This window comes from Diabrotica virgifera, chromosome 7 (assembly GCF_917563875.1).
Source record: "Diabrotica virgifera virgifera chromosome 7, PGI_DIABVI_V3a".
NCBI classification, from domain to species: Eukaryota; Metazoa; Arthropoda; class Insecta; order Coleoptera; family Chrysomelidae; genus Diabrotica; species Diabrotica virgifera.
Genome location: NC_065449.1, coordinates 85,125,949 through 85,153,534, shown reverse-complemented (window position 1 = coordinate 85,153,534; position 27,586 = coordinate 85,125,949). Strand labels below are relative to the sequence as shown.

Genomic DNA, 27,586 nt, shown 5'->3' with positions numbered 1-27,586 from the left:
AATGATTTCCTTTACAGGTAACAGAAGAATTTTATATTCATCATTGGCGCGCTTACGGGTAATGGTCTGAATTTTTTTAAGAAAAAAATAGTACGCCACTGAGATATGTCAAACTAAAAATCATTTTTGAATTCCTCGTTCAATTGACGACAAAAAATCTTTTTTGCCTTTTTTTCATATGCGGCGCCGTTTTTATGCAAAAAATTAAACATCTTAACGTTTACAAAGTATTTGAACTAAGTTTCTGTGCATATTATAATATGGAAACTACCTCAAATACTTGGTAAGTGTTAAGATGTTTTATTTTTTTGTATAAAAACGGCGCCTCGTATGAAAAAAAGGAAAAGAAAGATTTTTTGTCTTAAATTGAACGAGGAATTCAAAAATAATTTTTAGTTTGACATATCTCAGTGGTGTACTATTTTTTTATTCAAAAAATTCAGACCATTACCCGTACGCGCGCCAATGATGAATATAAAATTCTTCTGTTATCTGTAAAGGAGATCATTTTAAACATTTCTTGCAGCTTTGCACCTAGTTGAAATCTTATTAGTAATATTTTCTGTTATTGTTCTAGATTAGTATTATTATATTGGATAGTTCTTGATGATGTATTAAGAAATGAAAAATACGCGCCAAGATGTTTTATTTTTCTGCATAAAAACGGCGCATTATATGAAAAAAAGGCAAGAAAGGTTTTTTATCATAAATTAGACGCGAAATTTAAAAATAATTTTTAATTCGAAATATCTCAGTGGCGTACTATTTTTTTCTTTAAAAAATTCAGACCATTGCCCGTAGGCGCGCCAATGATGAATACAAAATTCTAAATTGTATGTCAAAAATTCGTAATAACTACTTCCTAAAACTCACCAAATTTCATTTTCATAGCTCAACTGGTCTTAGAGCAATAAATAAATTGGCAGTTTAAAATAAAAATTTCAACACCCTGTATCTCCGAAACTAAGCATTTGCGGACATATGTTTATAGAGCAAACTGGTATTAATTTTTCATGTAGAATTAGCCCTTAAAATTTTTCATAATTATTTACTAACACCCTGTATAATATGTCGAGATGGAAAAGAGTGAAAATTCTTCAAAAAATAGGTAGAATCATTGAGTGTTTGAGATGAACAGGACATCTAGCACGATCACAAGAGAAGAACTCTACCAGACAAGTCTTTAGGGAGACTCAGAGACTCACAGTCCTGGGTAGGGAGACTTAGAGGTAAGTATGAAAGGTTAAGGGTTCATGAAGATGCGAGGAAAATTGGTACGATCTTCTAGCAACGATTATGAATGAGTATAATTGAAAGACATGGGAAGATCGGCGCTCATTTAGGACTGTAGCGTGATGATGAAACATTGATGTTAAATTAATTTTGGAAATTTTGTATTTATTTCTGGATCATTGATTTTTCTGAACATTAAACACACTTTAATTTAATTTTACTAAATTTTTACACAGTGCTGAACCAGTACGAAAATGAGGATTTACGCTGGTTACTAAGTCACCATACATGTTGGGGTATTAGTGTGAAAAAGTCCAATTACTCGTTTGTCGTAAGAGATGCAAAAAAAGTGTCCATCCCGTTGAAACCGGTCTAGTATATGTTCAAAAGTTTCTCTTCTTCGTTGTCGTCTATCAGGGAATTGCTGATGAAAAATTCTTATTGCTAGTAGCACATTATTGTTATACTCCACTAGCACAAAAACCATATTAATCAGTTCCTCATTAGAAAAATTCATATTAGTAATAGTAACATAGCAACTGAAACTATAAAAATAGTATAATGTCAAATTTTTAAGCAAATTTAGTGTCATAGCCAACTAGACTATTGTATGTTTTTATTAATATTTTAGGCACCAACAGTCTTAACTACGTAGAAATTTGGATATCTCATCCAATATTAATAAATTAAGGATCTGTCTAGATTATTTTGTATTTTTCTTTTGAAAAAATATTTTTGATTCAATATTTTCACGGCCACTTAATAATATTTCACCTCATTTTTGTTGCAATTAATGTTTAGCTTAAAGAATCACGAATAACTGACAAATTAAAGCACTTAGGTATAGGGAATGCTTAAGAAATTAAAAAGTACCATAAAATATTATTTCAAACTAAAACACAGGATGTTCCATTAAAAAAACTCAGAAATTACTCATTCCGAGTTTCGACCAACCCTGTATACTAAAATTAAACATTTCGCTATACTATTAATGTTTAATAACAATAGTAGATTATTTTAAAAATCGTTTGAACATAAATAGAAATCTTGACGTCAAATCACTACAATTCTACAGGGTGTGAGTATTGCTACGAAATTAACAAAAAAACGTAATTCTCTTTTAAACTACCTCGTATAATATTACAAAACCCTATATTTTAAGAAAGAAAACATGGAGGAGAATCTGAAAATGTAAAAATATACAGGGTGTTCTATTTAAAAAAACATAATTTTGTGTCACCCTGTCAATACGGGTGGCCCTGTATATTTAAAAATATTTTTAAATTATGGTTCTATCTGTGCCCTTACTTTTACCTAAAACACTTTTTTTCGTATCTCTTACGACAAACGAGTAATTGGACTTTGTCACACTAATGCCCTACCCAGTATGTGCACTTTAGGAAATTTAAACGTAATCTCAATGATTTTAGAACCCTTTTGGGATATACCTGCAGTTTAATACAATCTTACAAAGAAATATATCTACCCGGAACATGCAATGGAAGAACATCCAAATAACTCCTACGACAGTAACGAATAGGTCGTATCTGTTTCTTCTTGATTGTAAATAGCCTCTTGGAGTAAAGGCTATATTCTTCATAACAACTTCAATCACAAACACGAGCGTACAAATAATGTCAATTGTGGCTAATATTTCAGTATGGGCGTTTTCTTTATTCCACTAAAATAAAAAAATATTAAATATTAATAAAACAAAATAAAAAATTTCAGAAAATGTTTGAAATGGGAAAATTGAAAAATAAGCTTACTTTCGGGTTTCATTTGCAATACATTTTTTTGTTAATAAATATTTTTTAAATTAGAAAATCTCGTTTTGAGGACCAATTTTTTAAAGAAAGTCGTTTGTTGAACCTTTCCATCTATAATGCGTAATTTTTACAAAGGACAAAGTTTCACAAAAAAAACGAATATTTCGCGAAATGAACATCAGATCGAAAAACTGAAAAATACGTGTTCAATATTTTTCAAAAATCTATCGATTGATACCAAACACAAACCCCCATGAAGAGAGGTGGGGGGTAACTTTAAAATTTTAAATAAGAACCCCGCAATATTTTGCGAAATGAACACCAGATCGAAAAACTGGAAATTTCGTTGTCATTTTTCAAAAATATATCGAATGACAACAAAAACGACCTCCCAGGAAGTTGTGGGGACACTTTAGAATCTCATATAGGAACCCCCATTTTTTATTGCAGATTTGAATTTCTTACATAAAAATAAGTAACTTTTAGTAAAGACATTTATTCGAATTATACAGGGTGTTTGTTAAAGAATGGGCCACAAATTAACCTTAGATTTCTGAGGTTAAAATAAGTCGATTTAAGCTAACTTACCTTAGTACAAAAGTTGTTAATAACCAAAATACAGGGTGTCAAAGTTAAACTTTTATTTTATTTATTTTTGAATATTTCCCGACAGGCATGGGACAATAACACGAAATTTGGTAAGTGGTGCTGGTATTGTACAATCTACTAAATTATGTTAAACAATCGTTTCTGGCTACTACCAGAGGCGTACGACGGGGGAACGTGAATGGTTGACCCTTCCCAAATTCTACGCCACTGGCGGAATTGATATTTTAGTGCAATTTTTTGATTCTCCAATACTTTATATGTAAAAATATACTCTTCATTCGTAACGATAAAGCCATTAGTTTTAGAGATATGTATTTGAAACTAAAAACGAAAAAGCATAATACATTTATCAAAATAAGTGTGCCTTTTCATTTTTAACTTCAAATATCTCTAAAACTAATGACTTTATCGTTACGAATGAAGAGTATATTATTTGCATAGAAAGTATTGGAGAATCTAAAAATTATGCTAAAATAGCAGTTTCATCAGTGGCGTAGAATTTGGTAAGGGTCAACCATTCACTTTCCCCTGTCGTACGCCGCTGGTAGTAGCCAGAAAAGATTATTTAACATAATTTAGTAGGGTGTACAGTATCATACCTACGGGTCATTCCATTTCAAATCACTCAATTTTGGAGCAAAAAAAAATTTGGACCTCCGATTTGTCTGAAAATTGGTATATAGCTTCTGCGGGACGTAAAAATAAGATATTTAAGGTCAAAAAATCTTCTTCTTCTTTTTTTCTCAAAATGTTATTTTATGCGATTTTACAGTGATTTGGTGTTTATTTATACAAATTTGCAATTTCTATCGTAAAGTATCAATGGAAAACATAATATTTTAATAGAAGGGACTCAAAAATGTCATTATATGGCATTATAACAAGTTACTTTGATTTAAAACAAGCTTTTGATCAAATTTTATAGTGTAGAAAACGTTAAAATACCGTTTTTTACATTTTTCTCCATTCCCAAAACACATCATAATCGATTTGGCTGAAAATTTGCCCACAGATAGAGAAAACATAGGACTTTAAGCGGTGAGAAGGATTTGAATTATATTACAATACCAAAAAAGTTACATGCAATATTATAGTCAAAAATATAGGCGTCTACTCTAAGTAAAATTAACTCGAAAATATCGACCTCACGACAAAAATTGTTAAAAATAAATTATAATAATTGTAAATACGATTTATTTGGAACAATTTCAGTTCCTACCATTTTTGTTGAAAAGTTCAAAATGGCGGAGGTATTGAGCAAAACAAGTTCTCCTTTAAAATCAAGATGGCGGCTAACGTAACGAAGGAATTCATTCGTGATTTAAAATTTAGGCTACTATTGACTCCCCTAAAGATCAGAAAAATAAAATTTTGGGCAGCTCGGCATTCAAGGTCAAATGCTATCCCGACTGGACTAATATATACTTTTGAGTCTGATATTACTGCATGTAACTTTTTTGCTATTGTAATATAATTCAAATCCTTCTAACCACTTAAAGTCCTATCCTTTGGCTATCTGTGGGCAAATTTTCAGCCAAATCGATGATGATGTATTTTGGGAATGGAGGAAAATGTAAAAAACGGTATTTTAACGTTTTTTACACTATAAAATTTTATCAAAAACTTGTTTTGATTCAAAATAACTTATTATAATGCCATATAATGACATTTTTGAGTCCTTTCTATTAAAATATGTTTTTCATTGATACTTTACGACAGAAAATGCAAATTTGTTTAAATAAACACCGAATAAACACCCATCGCATAAAATAACATTTTGAGAAAAAAAGAAGAAGAAGATTTTTTACCTTAAATATCTTATTTTTGTGTCCCGCAGAAGCTATATACCAATTTTCAGACAAATCGGAGATCCAAAATTTTTTGCCTGAGTGATTTGACATGGAATGTACCTACACTTTCTGCCAAGTACCATAAGGATATGTCAAATAGTTTTATAGTACCGGGCACAGATCAGTGGCGTGCTGGCCATATAAATGAATCGGTGCAATCACCGAGAGGCCGCGGCCTCTTGAGGCCGGTCTAATAGGTTTTCACAAAAATTTTTAGATGTAACAAAAAAAAATTTTTTAATGTCTAATCGGTTAATTTTGCTAATAATATTAATAAAATATTTAAAAAAATCAAATTTTTTGTTAATTGTGTAGTACAGTTTAAGTAAATGAGTAAGATTCTATAGTCTATATACATAAATAGATTGCTACAGATAATATTATTTATTTTCATACATACAAGTATATTTATGGTTTTCCAATTTCCGTCAAACATGTATGTACTCTGCATAATTAAAAAATGGAAAAACGTCTTGCTCATTTTTGACCGAATTATTGAAAGTATCTAAAAGCGATTTGATCAAGACAAATCAAATTGTTTTATAATGATATAAGCACTCTACATCCTAGAAATTTTGATACAATAAAAAAATGGTATACTTTTGATGGCATTTAAATCATTTACTGAAAAATTAAGAAAGTTTTATCCTACCATATTATCATCTGTGACTGCAATTAGAGAAGAACTTATGGATTTTGCTGATAAATGGATTATATTAAAAATAGGATTTTGCAAAATAATGAGATTATAGAAGATGGAGTTAATGATGAATATGTTCAGCCTACAGAAAATATGAAGGATGATATTATTAATCCAAGTGATATTGAACATGAAGTAACAAATGACAATGTTGATATCGTGAAAACCTCACCTCCGTGTGGTACTAAAATGTGTAAATATTGTATAGCTTGCTGTTACGCTGTTTTGCATAAGTCTAACTTATATCAGTGTGCTTATCAAAATTTAAATAGTATATTATAAAGCATTTATTAATCTTTCATTGACACAAGTATCTTGAGAAAAAAGCTTTTCAACATTGAAATACATAAAAAATCGGTTAAGACGTACTTTAACACAAGATCACTTTTATGCTAATAGCTATAGAAAAATAAGCTTTGTATGAGCTTAAAAATGATGAAATAATCGACGAATTTGCTCAAAAATCTATTTTAATGCGGAAATTATTGATCGAGAGTTATGTAATTATTTTATAAAATAATTGCAAAAGAATATTTAGATTATTGCGTTATATTAACATTTTAAATATTGTCAAATTAAAGTATTTGCACTGTACTTGTATTTGTACTCTCTTGTATAATTGATTTACTAAAATGCAACCTAATACATACATAATTGAAAAATTCTCAATTTTATTTTACATGTACCTTAATTACATCAAATTCATATTATATTTATTTAGGAAATTATGGTTTCTGCCTTACTGCATACAATATTGTCATACATGCCAATTATTATTTGTAAGATTTATTATTCTTAAATGAAAAAATATAGCAAATTAAGAAAAAAATCATTGAATTCAAAGTTTTATGTTTGATTCAAAAATAATTTATATTTTTGCTTTTTTTTTTGTTTTTTTAAATACCCAATAAAACATCCTGATAATAGAAGGTAAAATGAGGATGGGAGGCCGCTTTTCTATAAAATCACCGGGCCGCTTGAAAAGTTCCAGCACGCCACTGGCACAGATAGTTCTTAAAGTTTTAAATAAAGAATAAATTATTAAAAAACAAGAATACTATAAATAATTTGACATATCCGTGTGATACTTGGCAGAAAGTGTAGACACTGTACTGTTGACATAAGTGAATGGTTGACCCTTCCCAAATTCTACGCCACTGATGAAACTGCTATTTTAGCATAATTTTTAGATTCTCCAACACTTTCTATGCAAATACTATACTCTTCATTCGTAACGATAAAGTCATTAGTTTTCGAGATATTTGAAGTTAAAAATGAAAAGGCACACTTATTTTGATTAATGCATTATGCTAGTTCGTTTTGAGCTTCAAATATCTCGAAAACTAATGGCTTTATCGTTACGAATGAAGAGTATGTTTTTTACATAGAAAGTATTGGAGAATCAAAGAATTGTACTAAAATAGAAATTCCGCCAGTGGCGTAGAATTTGGGAAGGATTGACCATTCACGTTCCCCCGTCGTACTCCTCTGGTAGTAGCCAGAAACGTTTGTTTAACATACTTTAGTAGATTGTACAATACCAGCATCACTTACCAAATTTCGTGTTGTTGTCCCATGCCTGTCAGGAAATATTCAAAAATAAATAAAATAAAAGTTTAACTTTGACACCCTGTATTTCGGTTAGTATCAACTTTTGTACTAAGGTAAGTTAGCTAAATCGACCTATTTTAAGCTCAGGAATCTAAGGTTAAGCTACGGCCCATTCTTTACCAAACACCCTGTATATAGATGGCGCTATAATCGGAAAAAACGATTTTTTGGAAATAGAAAATTAAATCAAAAATGGAAAATCCCCACTAAAATGAAAAACTTACGTTAGCTTTTATTGGCTTTAGAATCTAACCTTTACAACCCAATCCATGACGCTTTAGTAACTACAAATTTAGCATTCAAGGGTCCCCTACTAATAATAAAATGGTATAATTATAACTAAAATTAAATAAGCTATACAGGAGCTGTAAACATTAGTCGACAGCGATGTCGTCATCGGCAACATAACATAGAGATGGCTATTTTGTTCAGTTTTTGAATATTTTTGGATAACAGTTACTTGTTTCATCGCATAAATTACCTATTCACTAATTTAATTAATAGGCTTATTTTTTCACTTTTATATATGTATTCAGTGATTACAATAAGTTATACCGGGTGTAACAAAAATACAGGTCATAAATTTAATCGCATATTCTGGGACCAAAAATAGTTCGATTGAACTTAACCTACCTTAGTATAAATATGCACACAAAAAAAGTTTGAAGTTACAAAATGAAAATCGATTTTTTCCAATGTATCGAAAATTCCTAGAGGTTTTTTATTGAAACTAGACATGTGGTACTTTTATGGCAGGAGCATCTTACAAAAAAATTATAGTAACATTTTGACACCCCATAAAAATTTTATGGGGGTTTTGTTCCTTTAAACCCCCCAAACTTTTGTGTACGTTCCAATTAAATTATTATTGTGGTACCATTAGTTAAACACAATGTTTTAAAAACTTTTTTACCTCTTAGTACTTTTTCGAAAAGTCAGTTTTTATTGAGATATTTTGAATATTAGTCAAATCCACCACATATTTTTAAATGGTAAAGTACGATTATGGAGACTTGGTAATCGTATGAAAATTTATTTATAATTTACATTTTAGGCATATTTTAAACCATATTAAAAAAGAAGCCACATCTTGATAAAAGGTGCCTTATCGAAAAAATACTAAGAGACAAAAAAGTTTTAGAAACATTGTGTTTAACTAATGGTACCGCAGTAATAGTTTAATTGGAACGTACACAAACATTTGGGGGGTATAAAGGAACAAAACCCCCATAAAATTTTTATGTTAACATATTAATAAAGAAGCCGCAACTCGATAAAAACTGCCTTATCGAAAAAATATTAAGAGACAAAAAAGTTTTAAAAATAGTGAGTTTAACTAATGGTACCACAATAATAATTTAATTGGAACGTACACATAAGTTTAGGGGGTTTAAGGGAACAAAACCCCCATAAAATTTTTATGGGGTGCAAAAATGTCACTATAATTTTTCTTTAAGATTCTCTTGCTATAAGAATGCCATACGTCCATTTTCAAGAAAAAATCTCGAACAGTTTTCGATATATTGAAAAAAATCGATTTTCATTTTATAACTTCAAAGGGCTATAACTTTTTTTATGTGCACATTTGTATTAAGGTAAGTAAGGTCCAATCGATCTATTTTGGTCCCAGAATATGTGATTTAATTTATGACCTGTATTTTTGTTACACCCTGTATATTAGGTATACAATAAAAACTAATAATCTAAAAAAGAGAAAAAATGATGAAAGTGATTTTAATAATATAGGTGCCTAGTCTAGTGTTACTATGGAACGAGTAGATAAATTTTGAACATCTTTTAAAATCGTTGTTTACATGCTCTGCATCGCTTATTGAAATTTAATAGTTTATAATTATTGATCAATAACATTAATAACTTACCGTAACACTCAAGAGTGCACTGTTTATTAGAACCATAAAGGCTACTGTCCTTTTAAACTTTATATTTTGTGTGATGTCGTAGATAAAGGCTCTAAACTTTTTACCGTCAGGTCTCGGAGGAAGGTGTAAAGGTTGAGCAATTTTTAGTCGCTTTTTTAAATCACACCTGAAAATAATTATAATTTATTTGCATGTAAAAAATTACAGATTCACGTATTAATAGGGAACTTGCATATTTTTTTATCACATAATAATGTTCAGTTTTGTTTAAAAATGAGATTTAAAAAGTTTTACGCTTCAAAAACTCACAATAACTTAGAAATACAAATTTAAAGTCTTCTGTAATATAAAATAGTTCAAACGACCCGTGACGTCACATAGTTTTATAATATAGTTATGTTTATGGTTATATTTAGGTATATTCTTCTTCTCCTGGTTTAGTATATTGGCCTCCACCTACTTGGGTATTTGACCAGTTCATCGTCGCGCAATAAGGGAAAAATATTTATATTCTAATAGTTTGTTCAGATTGGAGTTTGATACAGCTTTTAAAGGAAAGGAAAGAAGGTTTACTATGGAAAATAAAACCATTTTGTAAAAGTACAAGTTTTCTATGAATAGTTCAAACGATCAAAAACACTTGTGACGTCACGTAACTGTATTTTCTACTGACGTTTATAATGTCAAATTTAAAATTATATACAATTTTGTTTACTTTGTTGGTGCATAATGTAAACATATAATCATATGACGTCACGACGCGTTTTGGGCTAGCTGCTTTAATTTGAATTTAGAATCGTCTTTAGGGGCCAAACGGACCACAAAAACAACTTTTTTATCTTTGATACATGTTTTAAATTATGTTTTGTTGTGATTTATAACATTTTTTTCGAATTTAAAATTTTATGCAAGTTCCCTGTTGTGGAAAGTAAATATGAAAACCTGGTCTAAAAAAATTTCTTCGTCAGAGTTGCTGTTCGTATTCAGGCAGCTCCCTTCTTCTTTGCCATCTTCTTTATTGAAGGTTGGCGACTACTTCTACAAATTCAGTTCTACTTTGGACTTTTATTATCAAGGTTTGAGATATAGTCCTCCATATCATTCCAATTTTAATTCAGACCACACCTTGTCACGATGGTTTGGTCCTTTTATCTCTCCACTTCTCGTACTTTTATTTTTAAGTTCTCGATATTTTTGATTAATGCGACGTGTTATATTTTGCTTCGTTCCTTCTTTCTTCAATAAGCCCGTGCCTTGTTTTCGTTCTGTCTTTTTGTTTTGATTATTTTTTGGTTTATTTTAAAATTTGGCTACAAGCAAGGTGTGGTCAGTGGGAGCATCTGCCCCGGGGTAGGTTTTTGAACTTATTATATTATTTCGGTATCTTTGATTAATCATTATGTGGTCTATCTGATTTCCATATATTTAATTTGCGAGCTAGTAGCTAGAATTATTTATTTATAACAATTATGTTCTGTTCTTGACAGAACTGGTGTAGTATGTCGCCTCTTTCATTCCGTAGTCCTAATTCATTTGTATGGTACGTTTAGAAGTAAATGGTTGACTTCAATGGTCAATACTTGTACTGGTACTTCAATAGTATAAAAGACCCGGTTTCAGGTAAAATTTAAATATGTTTGAATGTTTGTTTTTCTATAATCTTAGCAATTAAAATGGATTTACTTTATTTTAAAACTCATTTGAAAACATTAGTTTCGGGTATATAAGGCAAAGCAAAATATTTTACATCCGTTTTTTTCTTTTTGTCGTCGTAATTATTGTAAATTTTGTGGATTCTTTGCTTTATTATAGGACTACCGTCTAGTCAGTGTTAATTGTCAAAAGACCAACTCTGTCTACCTCGGTTGCTTATCGCTCCGGGTGGGTCTTAACAATGGGCCAGGTCAGATAAATTTAATAATATTTACGACCGCACTAATTGAAGTCAACCATTTACTGCTAAACAAACGATGTTTTCAACCTTTTCCTACTTTTGCATTGAGATCATTATTATCGTTATATTCATGTTTTTTTTGTGAATTGATAAGACTTATAGATTTCTACTGTAGATCTTATTCAATCTCAGTATCGGGTTTATTGGCGGTTGGAGCATAAACTTGTATAATATTTATGTTGATTGGGTTTGCTTGTATTTGTATAAGTAGTATATGATCTGACGGATTCCATTACATATACCATTCCAGTGTTGTTTTTGGTTTTTGCCTGAGTAAATATTATCTTCTTGTCAATGTTAATTGCTTGTTATCAAATTAACTTATAGAATGTGTAATTCTGATTGTTAATAAATGTTTATATAAAAAAATGTAAATTTTTCCCAAGTCAATTAGCTCATCAGTATTTTAAAATGTTTAGCACGTACACTGGTTACATCGTTATACACACACGTATTTATATTATATAGAATATAGAGGATCAAAATTATGGAATAAATTATTTTTTCCGAGAATAGGCCACTTTGGAGAAAAATCCCGAGACAGGTCGATTTATATTTTTAAATTATGATTTTTTGGCATATATATATCATACTAATGACGTCATCGATTTTTTTAAATGAGATTAGGGGTCGTGTCCTAGCTCATTTGAAAGGTTATTCAATTCTCTATTCAGTAATATAAATAAGCATTAAGCTAATTATTAACAGGGTGTCCAAAATAATTTGTTTTATATTAATTTATTTGACACAAAAAAAATAATGTTTGTAATTTACTTAATTCAAAATACCTTTTAGTGCTGTAAGAAAACAGAAAAAAATGTTTATTTCACAAGTAAACATTCCTTTTCGCTTAAATTCAATATTCAAGCTGCCACCCACCTGCCTCTTGGCAGTTTAAACATTTAATTTGAACAAAAAGCAATGTTTATTTATCAAATATTTTTTTTATTTTTTCTGACAGTAAACAGTAAAATGTATTTTGAATTAAATAAGTTAAATAAGTACATTCTTCTTTTTGTGTTTGTGTCAATTATTTTAATATAAAAAATATTTTTTAGACACCCTGTATAAATAATTATGTCAATGTTTATATTACTGAATAGAGAATTAATTAATCTTTCAAATGTGCTAGCACACGACCCCTCTTCTCATTTAAAAAATCATCGATTACGTCATCACGCTCATATGGATGATGCCACTAGTATGATATATACATAAAAAAATCATAGCTAATTTAAAAATAAAAATCGACCTCGGGATTTTTCTCCAAAGTGGCCTATTCTCGGAAAACTAAATTTATCCCATACCTTCAAACCTCTCTGTATAATATATATTTTATTTAAATGATCAGGTAGTTCTTAATAAATAAATAACAAACCATCGTCTTTGATCAACTGTTAAGAGAGCGGTCCCCTTGTTTTCGGAATAATTTGCAATTACAACACCAACGAACAAAGTTAGTCCAATCATGCAACCCAAGAAAATGTAGACGTGGATATATATAGCATGAACCTAAAATATAATAAGTGTAATTAATATTAAAATTATTGGTAGAATTAAAATAAAGGTCTTAAGGGACATTTAATAGTTATTATAATAGCCGTAAAAGTAGTAAGTAGTAAAACTTTGTAATGCAATGTATAACACTGAAGTGATTCCCACAGACTGGCTTAAGGGCTGCCAAAGTCCGAAAATTGATTTTTTTAAGTCTTTTAGGTTATGATTGAAAATTATTCTCTGAAATCTTCTCTTTCCAACGACATATAACACATTATTATAGTATAAAATATCCATGGTTACAAAACTATTTGTTTTCTGAACGTATGCACTCAACTTACCGTGTTCCGGTAGCTTTATAGCCTATTAGAATGTTTTATGTTTTTGCGATTTTAGTGCAACCGATATGTGAAACAATTGTGCCTTTAATGATAGAAGTATATAATTTGGACCACATATACCTACTACACATACTTATAAAGTTTCAAATTTAGATATGAGGCCATCTCAGTTTTTGTTCCCTTTACAAAAATGGCGGGCATTCAAAATGGCGACTATACAAATATGACTAATAGCACGATAGCTTTTGAACGAACAGTCTGATTTCAGCCAAATTTGGCATCAAGGTTCTTTTTCTGATAAATAAGATCGAGGTCTTGAACCAGAAGAATCGGTTTACCAGAAGCTGTGGTTTTACTGTTTTTTATGTAAAAATATGTTGTTTGTTTTTCAATTCTTTCACCCTGATTATAATAATTTTTTAAAAAGGTAATACCACCATTGAAAAGTGTGTAAAAATATTTTTTAAGAAATATTTTGAACTTTTTAGTTATGTTAATTACCATTTAATAAATGCATAACGTTTGTTCACATGTACCTATGGGCGCAGATTAATTTTGGATGCCCGCCATTTTTGTAAAAGACAAAATCTGAGATGCCCTTATATTTAAATTTGAATCTTTGTATGTGTAGTATGTGTGGTCCAAAGTATATGCTTATACCATTAAATGCACAATAATTCTTATATTATTATTTGCACGAATCTGCCGCACATAGGTAGGTATGTACCTACATGTGAAGATGCGTTATGCATTTATTAAATGGTAATTAATATAACTAAAAAGTTCAAAAGATTTCCTTAAAAATATTTTTACGCTCTTTTCAACGCCGGTATTACCTTTTTGAAAAATTAATATATATACAGGGTGAAAGAATTGAAAAAAAAGAAACATATTTTTACATAAAAAATCAGGAAAAACACAACTTTTGGTGAACAGATTCTTCCGATTCAGTAGCTCGATCTTATACATCAAAAAAAGAACCCATAGGTATACCAAATTTGGTTGAAGTCGGACTTGTCGTTTAAAAGTTATCGTGCTATTAGTCACATATATCGTCGCCATTTTGAATGCCCGCCATTTTTGTAAAGGGTAAAATCTGAGATGGCCTCATATCTAATTTTGAACCTATATAATATGTGGTCCAAATTATATGCTTCTATCATTAAATGCACAATTCTTATAATATTTGCACGAATCTGCCACACTATTTCCCGAATACTAGGTTTTTAACTGTTGATGTCAGATATCTCTGGATTCTTAGATGATATAAGGTCCAAATTTTTACAGTAGTTGTAAATAGATAATATCTAGTTCCTAAAAAATATTTCTAGTTTCTAAAGTTTTATTGAAAAATGTACAAAAACAAATAAAATAAAAAATAAAATCTAAACTTTTTGGGTTTTTTGTAAGAGTATTTTAAAAAAATTTAAAATAAAATATTTCTTTCACTTACAAAAATATACGCGGAACTAAACAATACATATGTAGTTTCAAAATAAAACAAAAATTAGGTCTCTAAGTGATTTGGTTATAGAGCTATGTGACATAATGTTAACATTGTCGTTAAATGGGACTTTGAGTGCCCTTAAGCCATATTTATCGCAATACCATTGCAATACCTAAAAACAAAGTGCTAGAAAATCCTCAGAATATCGATTAATTAGCATAATGAGTCACACTCTTAAGATTTTCCTAAGAATACTATAACAGAATTAGACGCAAATGCATGACGTCAAAATTAATGACGCACTGAATTTGGGCTTAACTGTAGGACTGTAGGTACTTTTTGTGCTAAATATTATATTACAAAAATGTCATGATCAAAAGAAAAATGCATTTGCATTCTTCATAGAATTTGAAAAGGAGTTCGATAAAGTACAGCATGTAAAATTAATGCAGAAGCTAAATAATACAGGAATATGTGACAAATATATTCGTGTCAAAAATCTATACTGGAATCAAACTGCTGTCGTAAAAATTGGAGATAACTATAAAGAATAAATTTCCATACAACGAGAGTTCAGACAAGGTTGCATTTTGTCCCCAACATAGTTCGTATGAAATAAAAATCAATGGGGAACTACTTAATTTAATAAGATATGCGTACGAGACTGTAATTATGTGGTTAATAAAATATCCGTACGAGACTGTAGGTAGGGGAGAAAATGGGCATTAAAATAAACTAAAACATAAAACCAAATTTTTAGTCTTTAGTCGTAACCCACATCCAGCTGCAAAGCTTCAATTATAAAGTCTAAGCTGAAAAACTTCACAAAATTACATATTTTGGAATATTTTGGAACTGTCATAAAGGGGCTATGTAGCAATTAAAACTACTTTTATGGAAATCAAGAAATTTCTTTACAATAATCATCTCAGCTTAGAACTAATACAAGGAATGATTAAGTGTTATATTTGGTGTGTACTTTTGTATGATGTAGAAGTTTGGACAATAAAAGTATCAAGCATGAACGTAATTGAAGCGTTATATCTTGGACAACAAGAAAAACTAATGAGAAAGTACTAAGGAGGGTCAAGGAGAGTCAGGTATAGAGAATTGCTATAGACTGTTAAGATTACCTTCTTCGGAACCGAGTCGGAAGGATCGGAAACGGCGAATCCTGACTCTACATTTCCGGTGGAAAGTCCGAATGATACAGAATGAGAGTTAATAACTACAGAATACGTATTGATAACAATAGAAATCCAAAAGGATGGCCCCAGAGGTTGTGGGTTATGCAGAAGGCTACCAACCTGTTCACGTAAAAAGAAAAAATTTACACCAGTTTTCCAAAGTATATCGGAGATAATTCCGGTTAAGATATCACGGAGACATCGTGTATATCAGTGGTAAAAAACAATAATAGTTCAGATAAATAAGGAAAAAAATATCCTGTTGGTGACACAACCCCCTCCAGGCCGAAACCACATTTTTTTAGTAGTATGGACATCTATCATAATAACCTGTATGTTTCCTGCATCCGATTTTGATGATATACATGGTTATAAACAAATGAAGATCAAAAAACCGTAAATTTTCGCTCTTTTCGTCTATTACCAAAAAGTTAAGCATTTTAAACAAATTTGAGAGTAAAAAAACTCATAAATCGTATAACAAAACTTCAATATGGCGTTGGCTGAATATGTCTATCCTCATTGGTTGCTTAGAAAATTGCAAAATAAATCATAAATTTTGAGTTTTTATAAATATTCATAACTTATGTAAAAATTAACTTAGAATCTTCTTGTTACACGGAATGCTGAGACTTCTGGTGCTTAAATCATACCCTAAATTTCAAAGCAATTGGTAAAATAGTTTAAAAGTTATTTAATTTGTTTATCCCAATTTCATTTTTTTTGCAACACTATAAGTCAGAAAATGATGAAGTTACAATAATACTTTGGCTAGTTTATGAAAGAAGAAGATTTACACTATTAATTTAATTTAAAAAAATGACAAAAAATAATTCTAAATATTGCAAAATTCTTTTGCAAGAACATGTGAATTAAAAAAAAGGGGCTAACTTCGTCCCTAATTGTCCTAGGACAATTGTTTTTCTTTCTAAATGTGTATAAAACTTCAGTCTTTCTAAATATGAAAAAATAATTTTTCTACGGGTAACGGTTAAAAAGATATTCTAATTGTTTATAAGTAAGCAAAAAATCGACATGTTTTTGCAAAATAATTTTATACTGTTTAAAATTACTTTTCGTCGTTTTTTTAATTAAGTTAATAGTGTAAATCTTCTTCTTTCATAAACTATCCAAAGTATTACTGTAACCTCATAATTTTCTGACTTATAGTGTTGCAAAAAAAAATGAATTTGGTATAAACAAATTAAATAACTTTTAAACCATTTTACCAATTCCTTTGAAATTTAGGGTATAATTTAGCACCAGAAGTCTCAGCATACCGTGTAATAAGAAGGTTTTAAGTTAATTTTTACATAAGTTATGAATATTTATAAAAACTCAAAATTATGATTTATTTTGCAATTTTCTAAGCAACCAATAAGGATAGACATATTCAGCGAACGCCATATTGAAGTTTTTTTTATACGATTTATGAGTTTCTTACTCTCAAATTTGTTTAAAATGCTTAACTTTTTGGTAATAGACGAAAAAAACGAAAATTTACTGGTTTTTGATCTTCATTTGTTTATAACTATATATATCATCAAAATCGCCTGCAGGAAACATATAGGTTATTATTTATTATTATAGATGTCTATACTACTCAAAAAATTTGGTTTCGGCCTGGAGGGGAATGTGTCACGAGCAGTAGCGTAACAAACTCCGTCGGGGCCCCCCGCAGAATTGGAAATGGGGCCCCCTTTAAAAAAAATACTAAATGCGACATGTGTAACAAATACCTATATCAATCCACAAGGAAGAACTTCCTGTAGTTGGCTGTATACCATTAATTACAAGTGAAATTTAATAAAAAAATTTCTTCTTGGTAAAAGGTATATTAGTTTAAAAAGCCCTAAAGGGCTACAAACATATGAACAAAACGTTTTCGCTCTGTAACAAGAGCATCATCAGTGTTACAAGAACATGGTGATCCAACCAAAAAAATACAAAGGTCAAATACCTATATGTGTTACAGCCCAGTAAATCAACGTAAAATATGGCGATACCGTGTAATTTTCAATGTCACCACCGAATTGGTCAACTCAAGACTTTTTGAGTTATTTATGAGTAAAACGGTTTATTGTTCAACAAAAAACCACGTTTTTAGGCGATTTCTCGCAAATAGTTCAAATAGTAATTATTTGATCGAAAAGAATATTGTTAGCAAAAATGTAGGTATCTATAGCTTATAAAAAAATTAAACAAAAATGAAGTCTATCGACTCAGTAAAGGAAAAGTTGTAGCTCATGAAAAGTGTTTATTTTTCGGCAAAATTCCAAATCGAATATTTCAACGTGAAATAACCAAAAAATAAAATACTTTTCGGGGGAACTCATTAGAACTATTTTAAAGTATTAAAAAGAAGCTTTATTTTTTACAAAAGTTTCTAGAATCAAAACTAAGCCAGTTATGCTCAAAATACAGTTAATCTCATTTTTTGGTAAAAAAAATTGTGAAAATCTCCCTCTATTTAGCACCCCAAATAAAACTAGTCACTATCGCATTACAAATTACTTAACTTTTTTATATGACCTGTAAGTTTCACTGGTTCAAAGTGCTGATTTTTAAAAGGGTTCTAGTTGAAAGGGCTTGAACGAGTCACTAATCACGAGTATATGCAAATTTTAAACGGCCATATCTTAACCAATTTTTGTCTTACAGAAAAACAAAATAAAGTCAAAATATTTATAAAAGCAAGACCTACATTTCTTTACTCTTTGAGATTTTTCGTATCACTAATATTTTTTAAGTTATTTTGAAAAGAGGCATTTTTCCAAAATAAAAAAACTTTTTTTTACTATGAAACCAAATTTTTTCAAAAATAAGAACTTCGAACCGGTCAACCTTACAGATCATATAAACAATAAATATTTAAAGTAAATGGTAAAGCGCTAACGATAAATTTTATTTGGGATGCGATTTAGGGTAATAGGGTCATATTTTCACGATTTTTATTTTACCAAAAAAGGGGCCAACTTTATTTTGAGCGTAACTCGTATAGTTTTGGTGCTAGAAACTTTTATAAAAAATAAAAATAAAGCTTTTTTTGAAACATTTAAAAAAGTTTTCATGAGTTTTTCCCGAAAATTGCTGTATTTTTCGGTTATTTCAGGTTGAAATATTCGATTTGGAATTGGACGAATAAGAATAATTTTTAATGAGCTTCAACTGTGCTTTTACTGTGTCGATAGACTTCATGAATAAGTACACTATTTTTTTTGTATCTTATAAGCTACATTTTTGCTACAAATATTTTTCGATATCTAATATTAAATTCGATAAATACTTATTTTTGAGATATTTGCGAAAAACCCGTCTGAAAACGTTGTTTTTTGTTGAAAAATAAACATTTTCACTCGCAAATGACTTGAAAAGTATTAACATAGATAAAGAAACTATAGAACAAAAGTTGCTTATAATTAGTCAATTTATACATTTCCAGACTTATTTTAAACGTATGTTTCTCCACCACAAGGAGGGGAGTCACCCCCGAAGTAAAAGCAACTAACGGCATAAATCCAACTTTGAAGTGGAGTGTAATAGAACCTAAATCCAAATTGTCAAGCAAATACGTCCGTCGTGACGCTGATAATTTTACTCCAAAACGACCATCTACTGAGCTATTGGTGTACTCATGCATTGTTTATGACGACTTACATTTTTCATCTTTATTGGTATAGAATAAAATAGAACAAAAATTACTAAATTATTACATTAGTATTATTCTATGAGATGAACAACTTTCTTCGTCCACTATCTACTATCAGCGAATATACCTATCTACAATTTTATATTTGGATGAACAACTTCATTTTCAATACTGCACTGCTCGTGCTACAAAATCGTATGTATGCAAATAATGTAACAACACATTTTTACATACATATATTAGACAACAAGATGGAACCCTTGACATATTGGGGCCCCCCGTAAGCTGCATATTACGGGGGCCTCTGTTACGCATCTGGATAATTGTATCGAAATAATAAACGTAGGTAAAGATTAAAGAGAAAACCCATTTCTAGATTTAGAAATATTCTTCTAAAATTCGGCAAATTACAATTCTCAAATCTTTCAATAGTCACGTACAAAGCATTATAGTTTATTGTCGTCACCCATAAAAGTTTCTTGTTACCGGAAAAGATTAAGTTTCTAGATATGAGATCATTAACTTGCCGAATACGCCTATTTAAAAATTTACGTTTTTAAATTTAAACACACAATGTAAAATCATATACCTATAACAGATTTTTACATAATATCAGACGACAAAATGGGGCCCTTAGTCGATTGGGGCCCCCGCGCAAGCTTCACGCTGCGGGGGCCTCTGTTACGCCCCTGGTCACGAGAAAAATCTTATTTCTCTGGAATATAAAATGAGGTACGTGAGATATATGTTGATATACGAGAAATACTACATTATCTTAATAATTATCAAAACAAAAATATAATAAGGATGCGACCCATGCAGAAAAAGAGCAGCCATGGATGAAAAACAACAGACATTGCACCAAGCTATGCTTCGAAGAACTTATTCCTGCAGTAAATGACAGGGAGAATGTCAGAGTAATCGCTAGCCTCCCTTAAGAGAGAAAACGCTCGAAAAAGAAAAGATGATAAATCAATTCACATTTTTCTACTGAATATTTGTTTATTGTAATTAATAAAATACAATTTATTTTGGAGGTGAACTGATTTATAACATTGGCGAAAATAAAAACTAAATATAGCAACAGTTTCAATACTTACAGGACCTAAGTTCTTAATAAGAATATCTCTCACGTCCAACCACCCTTTAAAAGATAGTACTTCAAATAATGTCAACATTGCATCTCCTATATTATCAAAATTGAATCTTCTTGGATTTGCCCTAAAATAAAATATGAGAAATCAACATATCATATCATACATGGTACTTATTGCCTATATCTTTATCTAGAATATAAATATAGGCATTGCTTGGTAGAAACAAAATTCTACTTCCTTTTCAAAATGACGTTGGCTAAAATTCTTTAGCAATCATGGTATCCAAGACACAGAGCCGTGCGGTACATCTTTTCAATATGATGCAAGTTTACTAAATGTCGCCCCTTAAATATTATTAAAACTAAACTTTTAAGACCATCGTTACATAATTCGCAAATATTTTACGGCTATCCCTACTTTTTCTGTCTTTACACGGAAAATTACGTGTAGTAAAATTCACATTGGTATGGACATGTAAACATTACTAGAATGTCATTCTACTTGACAATGTCATCATTACCTTTAAAGATATAGATTTTGAATGTTCTTGGATAACTGTTATTTGTATAATTGCAAATTATTAATTCAGTTAATAAATATGATAATTTTTTCACTAACTATGTATTCAGTGATTGTAATAATTTATATGTACAACAAAAACTAGTACTCAATCGAGAAAAGAGGAAAAGTGTTAAAGTGGTTTTTTAATAATATATTGTTACTATGGAACGCTTACAAATTTGAACATCTTTAACAAAAAAATACTTGGATCACAGAATATATCCTGATGTATTCTCTGCTTGGATCTTCCATAAATAATAAACAATAAATAACTTTTTATTAAGTTCACGTATTAAATCAATTATTTATCAAATACACTATCAATATTATTTAATCAACAACTCAAAATATTCCCGATGCCATGTCAAATATTTAAAACTGTCACTGTCTTGTCATCATATTCTATTTGACTCAGTGCGTTGTATGACAAAGATAGCGAATGTTCGATATTTTTAAAAAATTTAAACGCAGAATGAAAGACTAAATTAATATCGAAGGCCGAAAGTCCCTTAGAATAAATAAAAAGTTTCCTTTGAATGAGATATTTGAAATTAAAAACCACACTATATTTTCTCTTAGTTTTTCACCCCTGTAATTTATTAAAATAAACATTATAGAAGTTTTCAGGGACTTTCGGCCCTCAGTAAGAACGTAATCTTCCATTCTGCGTTTAAATTTTTCAAAAATACTTATTAGTTTTCTCAGGATTCGAAAAAACTGAATCCCCATTTGAATAGCATTGCAGCCGAAAGTACGTACGCATCCCCTTAACAACATGAACGAAAACTTTTATTTTAAAAACAAAACATACTATAAATGAAATTTTTTATGAAATTTTTAATTTTGAAAAATTTATTTCCCCAGTAGCTACTGAGAGAGGGAGAGAGAGAGAATGTTAATAAAATTCTTAGTGATGCAACTACATTTGTATATAAAGAAATTAGGATATTTTGGCACAAATACTTCAAATCCTCGAAACAGATACTTCAATAGGAGAAAAATCCCTAACAGAGAAAGAAAATTGTTCAATAATAGATAATATGTACTTCTTCAGATGTGGTATGTTGTGTTTGACAAAAAGAGACCTGGCGGACATACGTGCATAATTTATAATCAGGTTGTACATATTGTGTGGTGTGCGCTTACAGCACACTTGGTGCATACTATGAAGGCTTCGAAAGTAAAATTACATGCATAGATTGTGCACAGACAGAAAATATAAAAATAAATAAAGAAAATGCGATTGAAGGTCTTCATGGTCAGGCTAATGTTGTCAAACAATTAATTGAACAAAATTTTTCGGCCAATTACGATCGAAAAAACTGTAACCATACCTATTCCCAGCTTTAATAGAGCTAAAAGAGATGCTCGAAATGTTTTGGGTATGATTCAAGATTAAACAGTTTAATTAGATTAGACGGATTAGACGGTTTATACAGAGTAGGGATGAAACACCAAACAATAAACACATTTTTTTGAGGAATCAAATAAAAGAATACAAAAAGAATTTTTGGGCCGGGCACATCTTATGAAGATGTGCCCGGCGTTCAACTGTCTAAGAGAAATCAGTGTAAACAGTTCTAAATGGGGATAAGTATTTATAAAATGATACTGCAAGAAAAAATTATCTTCAAAATTATGTAAATGTAAAAGGTCTAATATATTATGCAATTCTAAATCTTCTAATGTTTCACCATGCTTTTTTATTTTAATTGCTACAATATAAAAATAATAAAAAATGACGTTCTGTTAAACCCAATCTAACAAATTATAATATTTTAATACCTGATCGGGGAGTTTGACTTCATCATCGGGGAGTTTGACTTCATGAAATTAACTTTCGACGTTTTCATGACCAAATTAGTCTATCCTAGGTTTGACTAGTCAAAGGCCCAAAATTGAATTTATTTCTGAGTTTGACTAAGACCGTTAGTCAAACTAGTCACTGACTAGTCAAACTTAGGAGCGCCGGAACTTTGGGGTTAATATTCATACTTTCGGCTGACAGTTACTCCTATAATATACAGGGTGTCTGCGTAACTTGCAACCATATGGGAAACTTTTTTAATATCAATTTTACGAAAAAAAGTCATTCTTCATAAAGTGCTATGCATAGTCTAAGACCTAAGATGCAATCATCAGATATCAAATTTTGATATCTGATTCAAGAGTATACGAGGTATGTCAAAAAATATGAATTTCGCTCAAGAGCAAACTTTTTATAATAAAATTTTTTGATATTTTGAAATATAAAGGTAGTTTGCTCTTGAGCGAAAATCATAATTTTTGACATACCTCGTATACTGTTGACAAAATTTGATATCTGATGATTGCATCTTAGGTTTTAGACTATGCAGAGCACTTTATAAAGAATGACTTTTTTTCGTAAAATTTATATTAAAAAAGTTTCCCATATGGTTCCAAGTTACGCAGACACCCTGTATATTTTAAATTATTGAATGGTTCAATTTGCATTTTGATTTTACTGATTATGCCGATCCCTTGTGATGCCGCCTGATGCGACTGCCTCGCCGCATCATAGCACGACACGGCTCTGAAAGACACGATTTTTCAGTTTGTCATTCACACTATTTTTGGGTAAATTTTCCCTATTTATTCGCAAACATTGTTCTAAAAGAGAAAGGGCAGTTTTTGTTTTGTTCTATAACTATAATTGTTCTATAACTTTCTTCTATGCAGTTTTAGGTAATATGCAACATTGACTGGAAAGGAAAATCAATTACCCACTTATTCAAAGTTTTCTACTTTTACGGCTATTTTTTAAATTTCTCGTTTTAACTTTAACGTTCCTGGTACATTTAGCTATATACATTCCTATATAATATAGAAAGCTTATTTTCTGCACTTTAAAATGGTCTACTGTATGTAATAGATTCTGGCACTAACAGCATAACCAAGATAAGGTTGAGGAGGAAAGTGTGATGCTTACAACAATATTTACTAGCTTTTACGGATATTTTTTTAATTCCTAGCTGACCTTCTTTCCTTGTACATTTAGGTATGTATATTGTTGTAACACAAAAAATAGCAAGCATCACACTTTGATAAATCATATCTTGGCTACCGTTAGCCCTACAATATATTCCAATAGACCATTTGAAAGTACAGAAAATAATGGTAGGGGAGCCCAAGCGGGGATTTTTGCAGTAACTCGAGCGCGTCAGATTATCATATAGGAAGAAGCCTGGTAACCTGTAGATGGTACCCCGTCAAAATAGCCCCGTCGAAAAAGCTCCGAGAAAATAGCCCCGACATAATATCCCGCACACAAAATAGCTCCGACAAAATAGCCTGCAGACAAAATAGCCGCGGAATAATAGCCGCCCGACAAAATAGCCCCGACAAAATAGTCCCGACAAAAAAGCTACCTTCAGAATTCATCATGAAATAATCCCTTAAAAATACATTTTTTCGGAAATGGTAATTATCCTCTATTCAGATGTTTATCTTAACCACATTAAATAAAAATGATCTTTTTAGAGAACTCGAGTCCTGTCTTCTCTGCCTATTTAAATTAAAAAAAAAGTTTTTGGACACCTTGTATAAATAATTATGTAATTGTTTATATTACTAAATACAGAATTAAATAACCTTTCAAATGGGCTAGCACACGACCACTATTCTCATTTTAAAAAATCATCGATTACGTCATCACGCCCAGATGGATGACGTCACTAGTATGACATGTATAAAAGAATATCGTAATTTAAAAATAAAATCGACCTATTTCAGGATTTTTCCTTAACGTCGCGGGTTTACGAAATACCGAATTTATTCCTTCCATTTGCACCACACTGTACGTCTGAATTGCCGATATGAATGAGTCAGATTAAATTAAATTATTAGAAGAATTTTTTTACCGAGCAACAACATTGTTGTTTAATTTATTAATATTTTGTATTTTGACAACAACGTCCGAAGTGGAAGTCGAGAAGTTAATAAAATAATTTTTTTAAGTTAAATTGTGGCTTATTTCCCAATTAGAATAATAATTTAAAATAAATGTTACTCTGTTAAAAGGTAAAACTTTTTATTGGAGGTGTTTTCTAAGGGGTTGTTTTAGCCGGGGCTGTTTTGACCGGGGCTATTTTGTGTGCGATCTATTTTGTCGGGGCTATTTTGTTTGCGGGCTCTTTTGTCGAGGCTATTTTGTATCCGGGCTATTTTGACTGGGCTTTTTTGACGGAGCTGTTTTGACCGGGCCATTTTGACGGGTTACGCCTGTAGATGTACCCCTACCATATATTGGCTCTAAACACAGGGGAGTTCGTTAAGGGGGGCCGAAAAAGAAAATATATCCTTAGAAAAACTCGAAATCGTCAGATTAAGATAATGTAAGTACATGCAAAACAGTGTACATTTCAAAAATCTGACGATTTGGGCGGGGCGTAAGGAAATGGGTGAGTCACAAAGTTTCACAAGAAAAAAGCGAATATTTCGCGAAATGAACGATAGATCTAAAAACTAACAAATGCGTGCTCAACATTTGTCAAAAATCTATCGAATGATACCAAACACGACTCCCCACGGAAAGGGGTGAGGGGGGGGGGTAAATTTTAAATTTTAAATACGAATCCCGCGAAATGAACATCAAATCGAAAAACTGAAAAATCCACTTATTCAATATGTTTGAAAAATCTGTCGAATGGCACCAAACACGACCCCCACGGAGGTGGGGTGGGGGGTTACTTTAAAATTTTAAATAGGAGCCCCCATTTTTTATTGCAGATTCGGATTCCTTACGTAAAAATAAGTCACTTTTATTTGAAACATTTTTTCGAATTATGCATAAATGGCGCTATAATCGGAAAAAACGATTGTTGGAAATGTCCCCACTAAAATGGAAAACTTTACTTAACTGTTTTTGGTTTTAGAACCTACTCTTCATTACTCAATAGGTCCCCAAAGCGCTCGAGTGACTGCACATTTAGCATACCTTCCTACCCTACTATAAGCTTTCTTTCTTATTTAGCAATCATACCTATATAACTATGTACAAGGAACGAAGGTAAAATGAGAAATTTAAAAAGTAACCGTAGAAGTTAGCAAAAATCGTAAAAAACATATCTGGCTTAAAATTTGTCCTAGAACCATCTAATCTACAGTATACAGTTTTAATAGTAACTGATTTTCTGTCTAGTGTAAAAAATATGGAAAATGGCCCAAAAATGGTGTGAGGAAAAATCGTATCTCGGGTACTATGAATTCTAAAGACTTACCTATACCAAACTTATTTTTGAACAGAAAGGAGAGAAGTTTTCTGTGTAGCAATGCCTATACCTATATGGAAAAAGTTACGGGGCAAAAAACAAAATCGCGTTCTTTTTGATAGGAAATTGAATAACTTTTCTGTAGATGTATATATACGATAAGTACACATAATTCATCCTAATGCGCCCCATTGGATAGGGAATATTTCACCCCTTTCTCAAAAACGCACCCCTTTAAATAGTTGCACTCGGCTGTTTTTCCATATTGTGGGGTTCTATTGAACATATAAAACAATTTGATTGGAATGAAACAAACACCCTTTAACGTTGTAGTTCATTGTGCTCTCTTTTTTTGTATATAATCATAGGCCTATGTGTTTCTCATCTTATTTTCTTTTGTATTATGTACATAATAAAAACCAAAAGGCTGAATACATATGATTATAGTTACTTACCAAACTCGAGGTACCATGATAGCTGGAAATGACTCGTTTTCACCAGGTTGAACTTTCATTTTCGTAACAAATACTCTCCTCATAAACATACCCACGCAATCTTCTCTTCTTGTTATATTAGGATCGTTACAACGTGCCAATCTTCCACCGTACAATTGTACACCAAAGCTGGCAAATATGAACATAAGAAGAATTAGAAGAGTCGATACCAACAGAATCTCTTTAAATCCTCTACAAAGCTCGTATACGACCTTACTCATATGAGGAACCAAGGTAAATATTCTCAGGGGTCGCAGACACCGTAGTATCATAAGTAATTGTGCTCCAGAGTTAGGTGGAACGCTTTTCGGCATCCAACATAGGAAAGTTAAATTGACCTAAAAGTAAAAGAACTTAAAAAAAATAAAGATCTTTAACATTTTCGGCTGTGCCAATTTTATATAGTAAGCGCCGCGCTAGTTGACACATGGGTACCTATGTAATTGCTAGGCTTATGGGCTAATCCGGCCCGTTCT

General features: G+C 30.8%; 1 protein-coding gene across 4 annotated transcripts in view; it reads right to left on the bottom strand.

Annotated features, from left to right (window-relative positions):
* The window catches only part of LOC126887697 (sodium leak channel NALCN), a 157,311-nt gene that overhangs the window by 28,994 nt on the left and 100,731 nt on the right, over nt 1-27,586 (bottom strand). For all 4 annotated transcript variants that reach the window (XM_050655351.1, XM_050655352.1, XM_050655353.1 and 1 more), the window contains 5 exons: nt 27,072-27,448; nt 20,828-20,948; nt 12,985-13,118; nt 9,653-9,818; nt 2,720-2,914 (listed from right to left, as the gene is read on the bottom strand). In XM_050655351.1, coding sequence (XP_050511308.1) covers nt 2,720-2,914; nt 9,653-9,818; nt 12,985-13,118; nt 20,828-20,948; nt 27,072-27,448 — 993 coding nt within the window. The remainder of the gene's footprint in view (nt 1-2,719; nt 2,915-9,652; nt 9,819-12,984; nt 13,119-20,827; nt 20,949-27,071; nt 27,449-27,586) is intronic.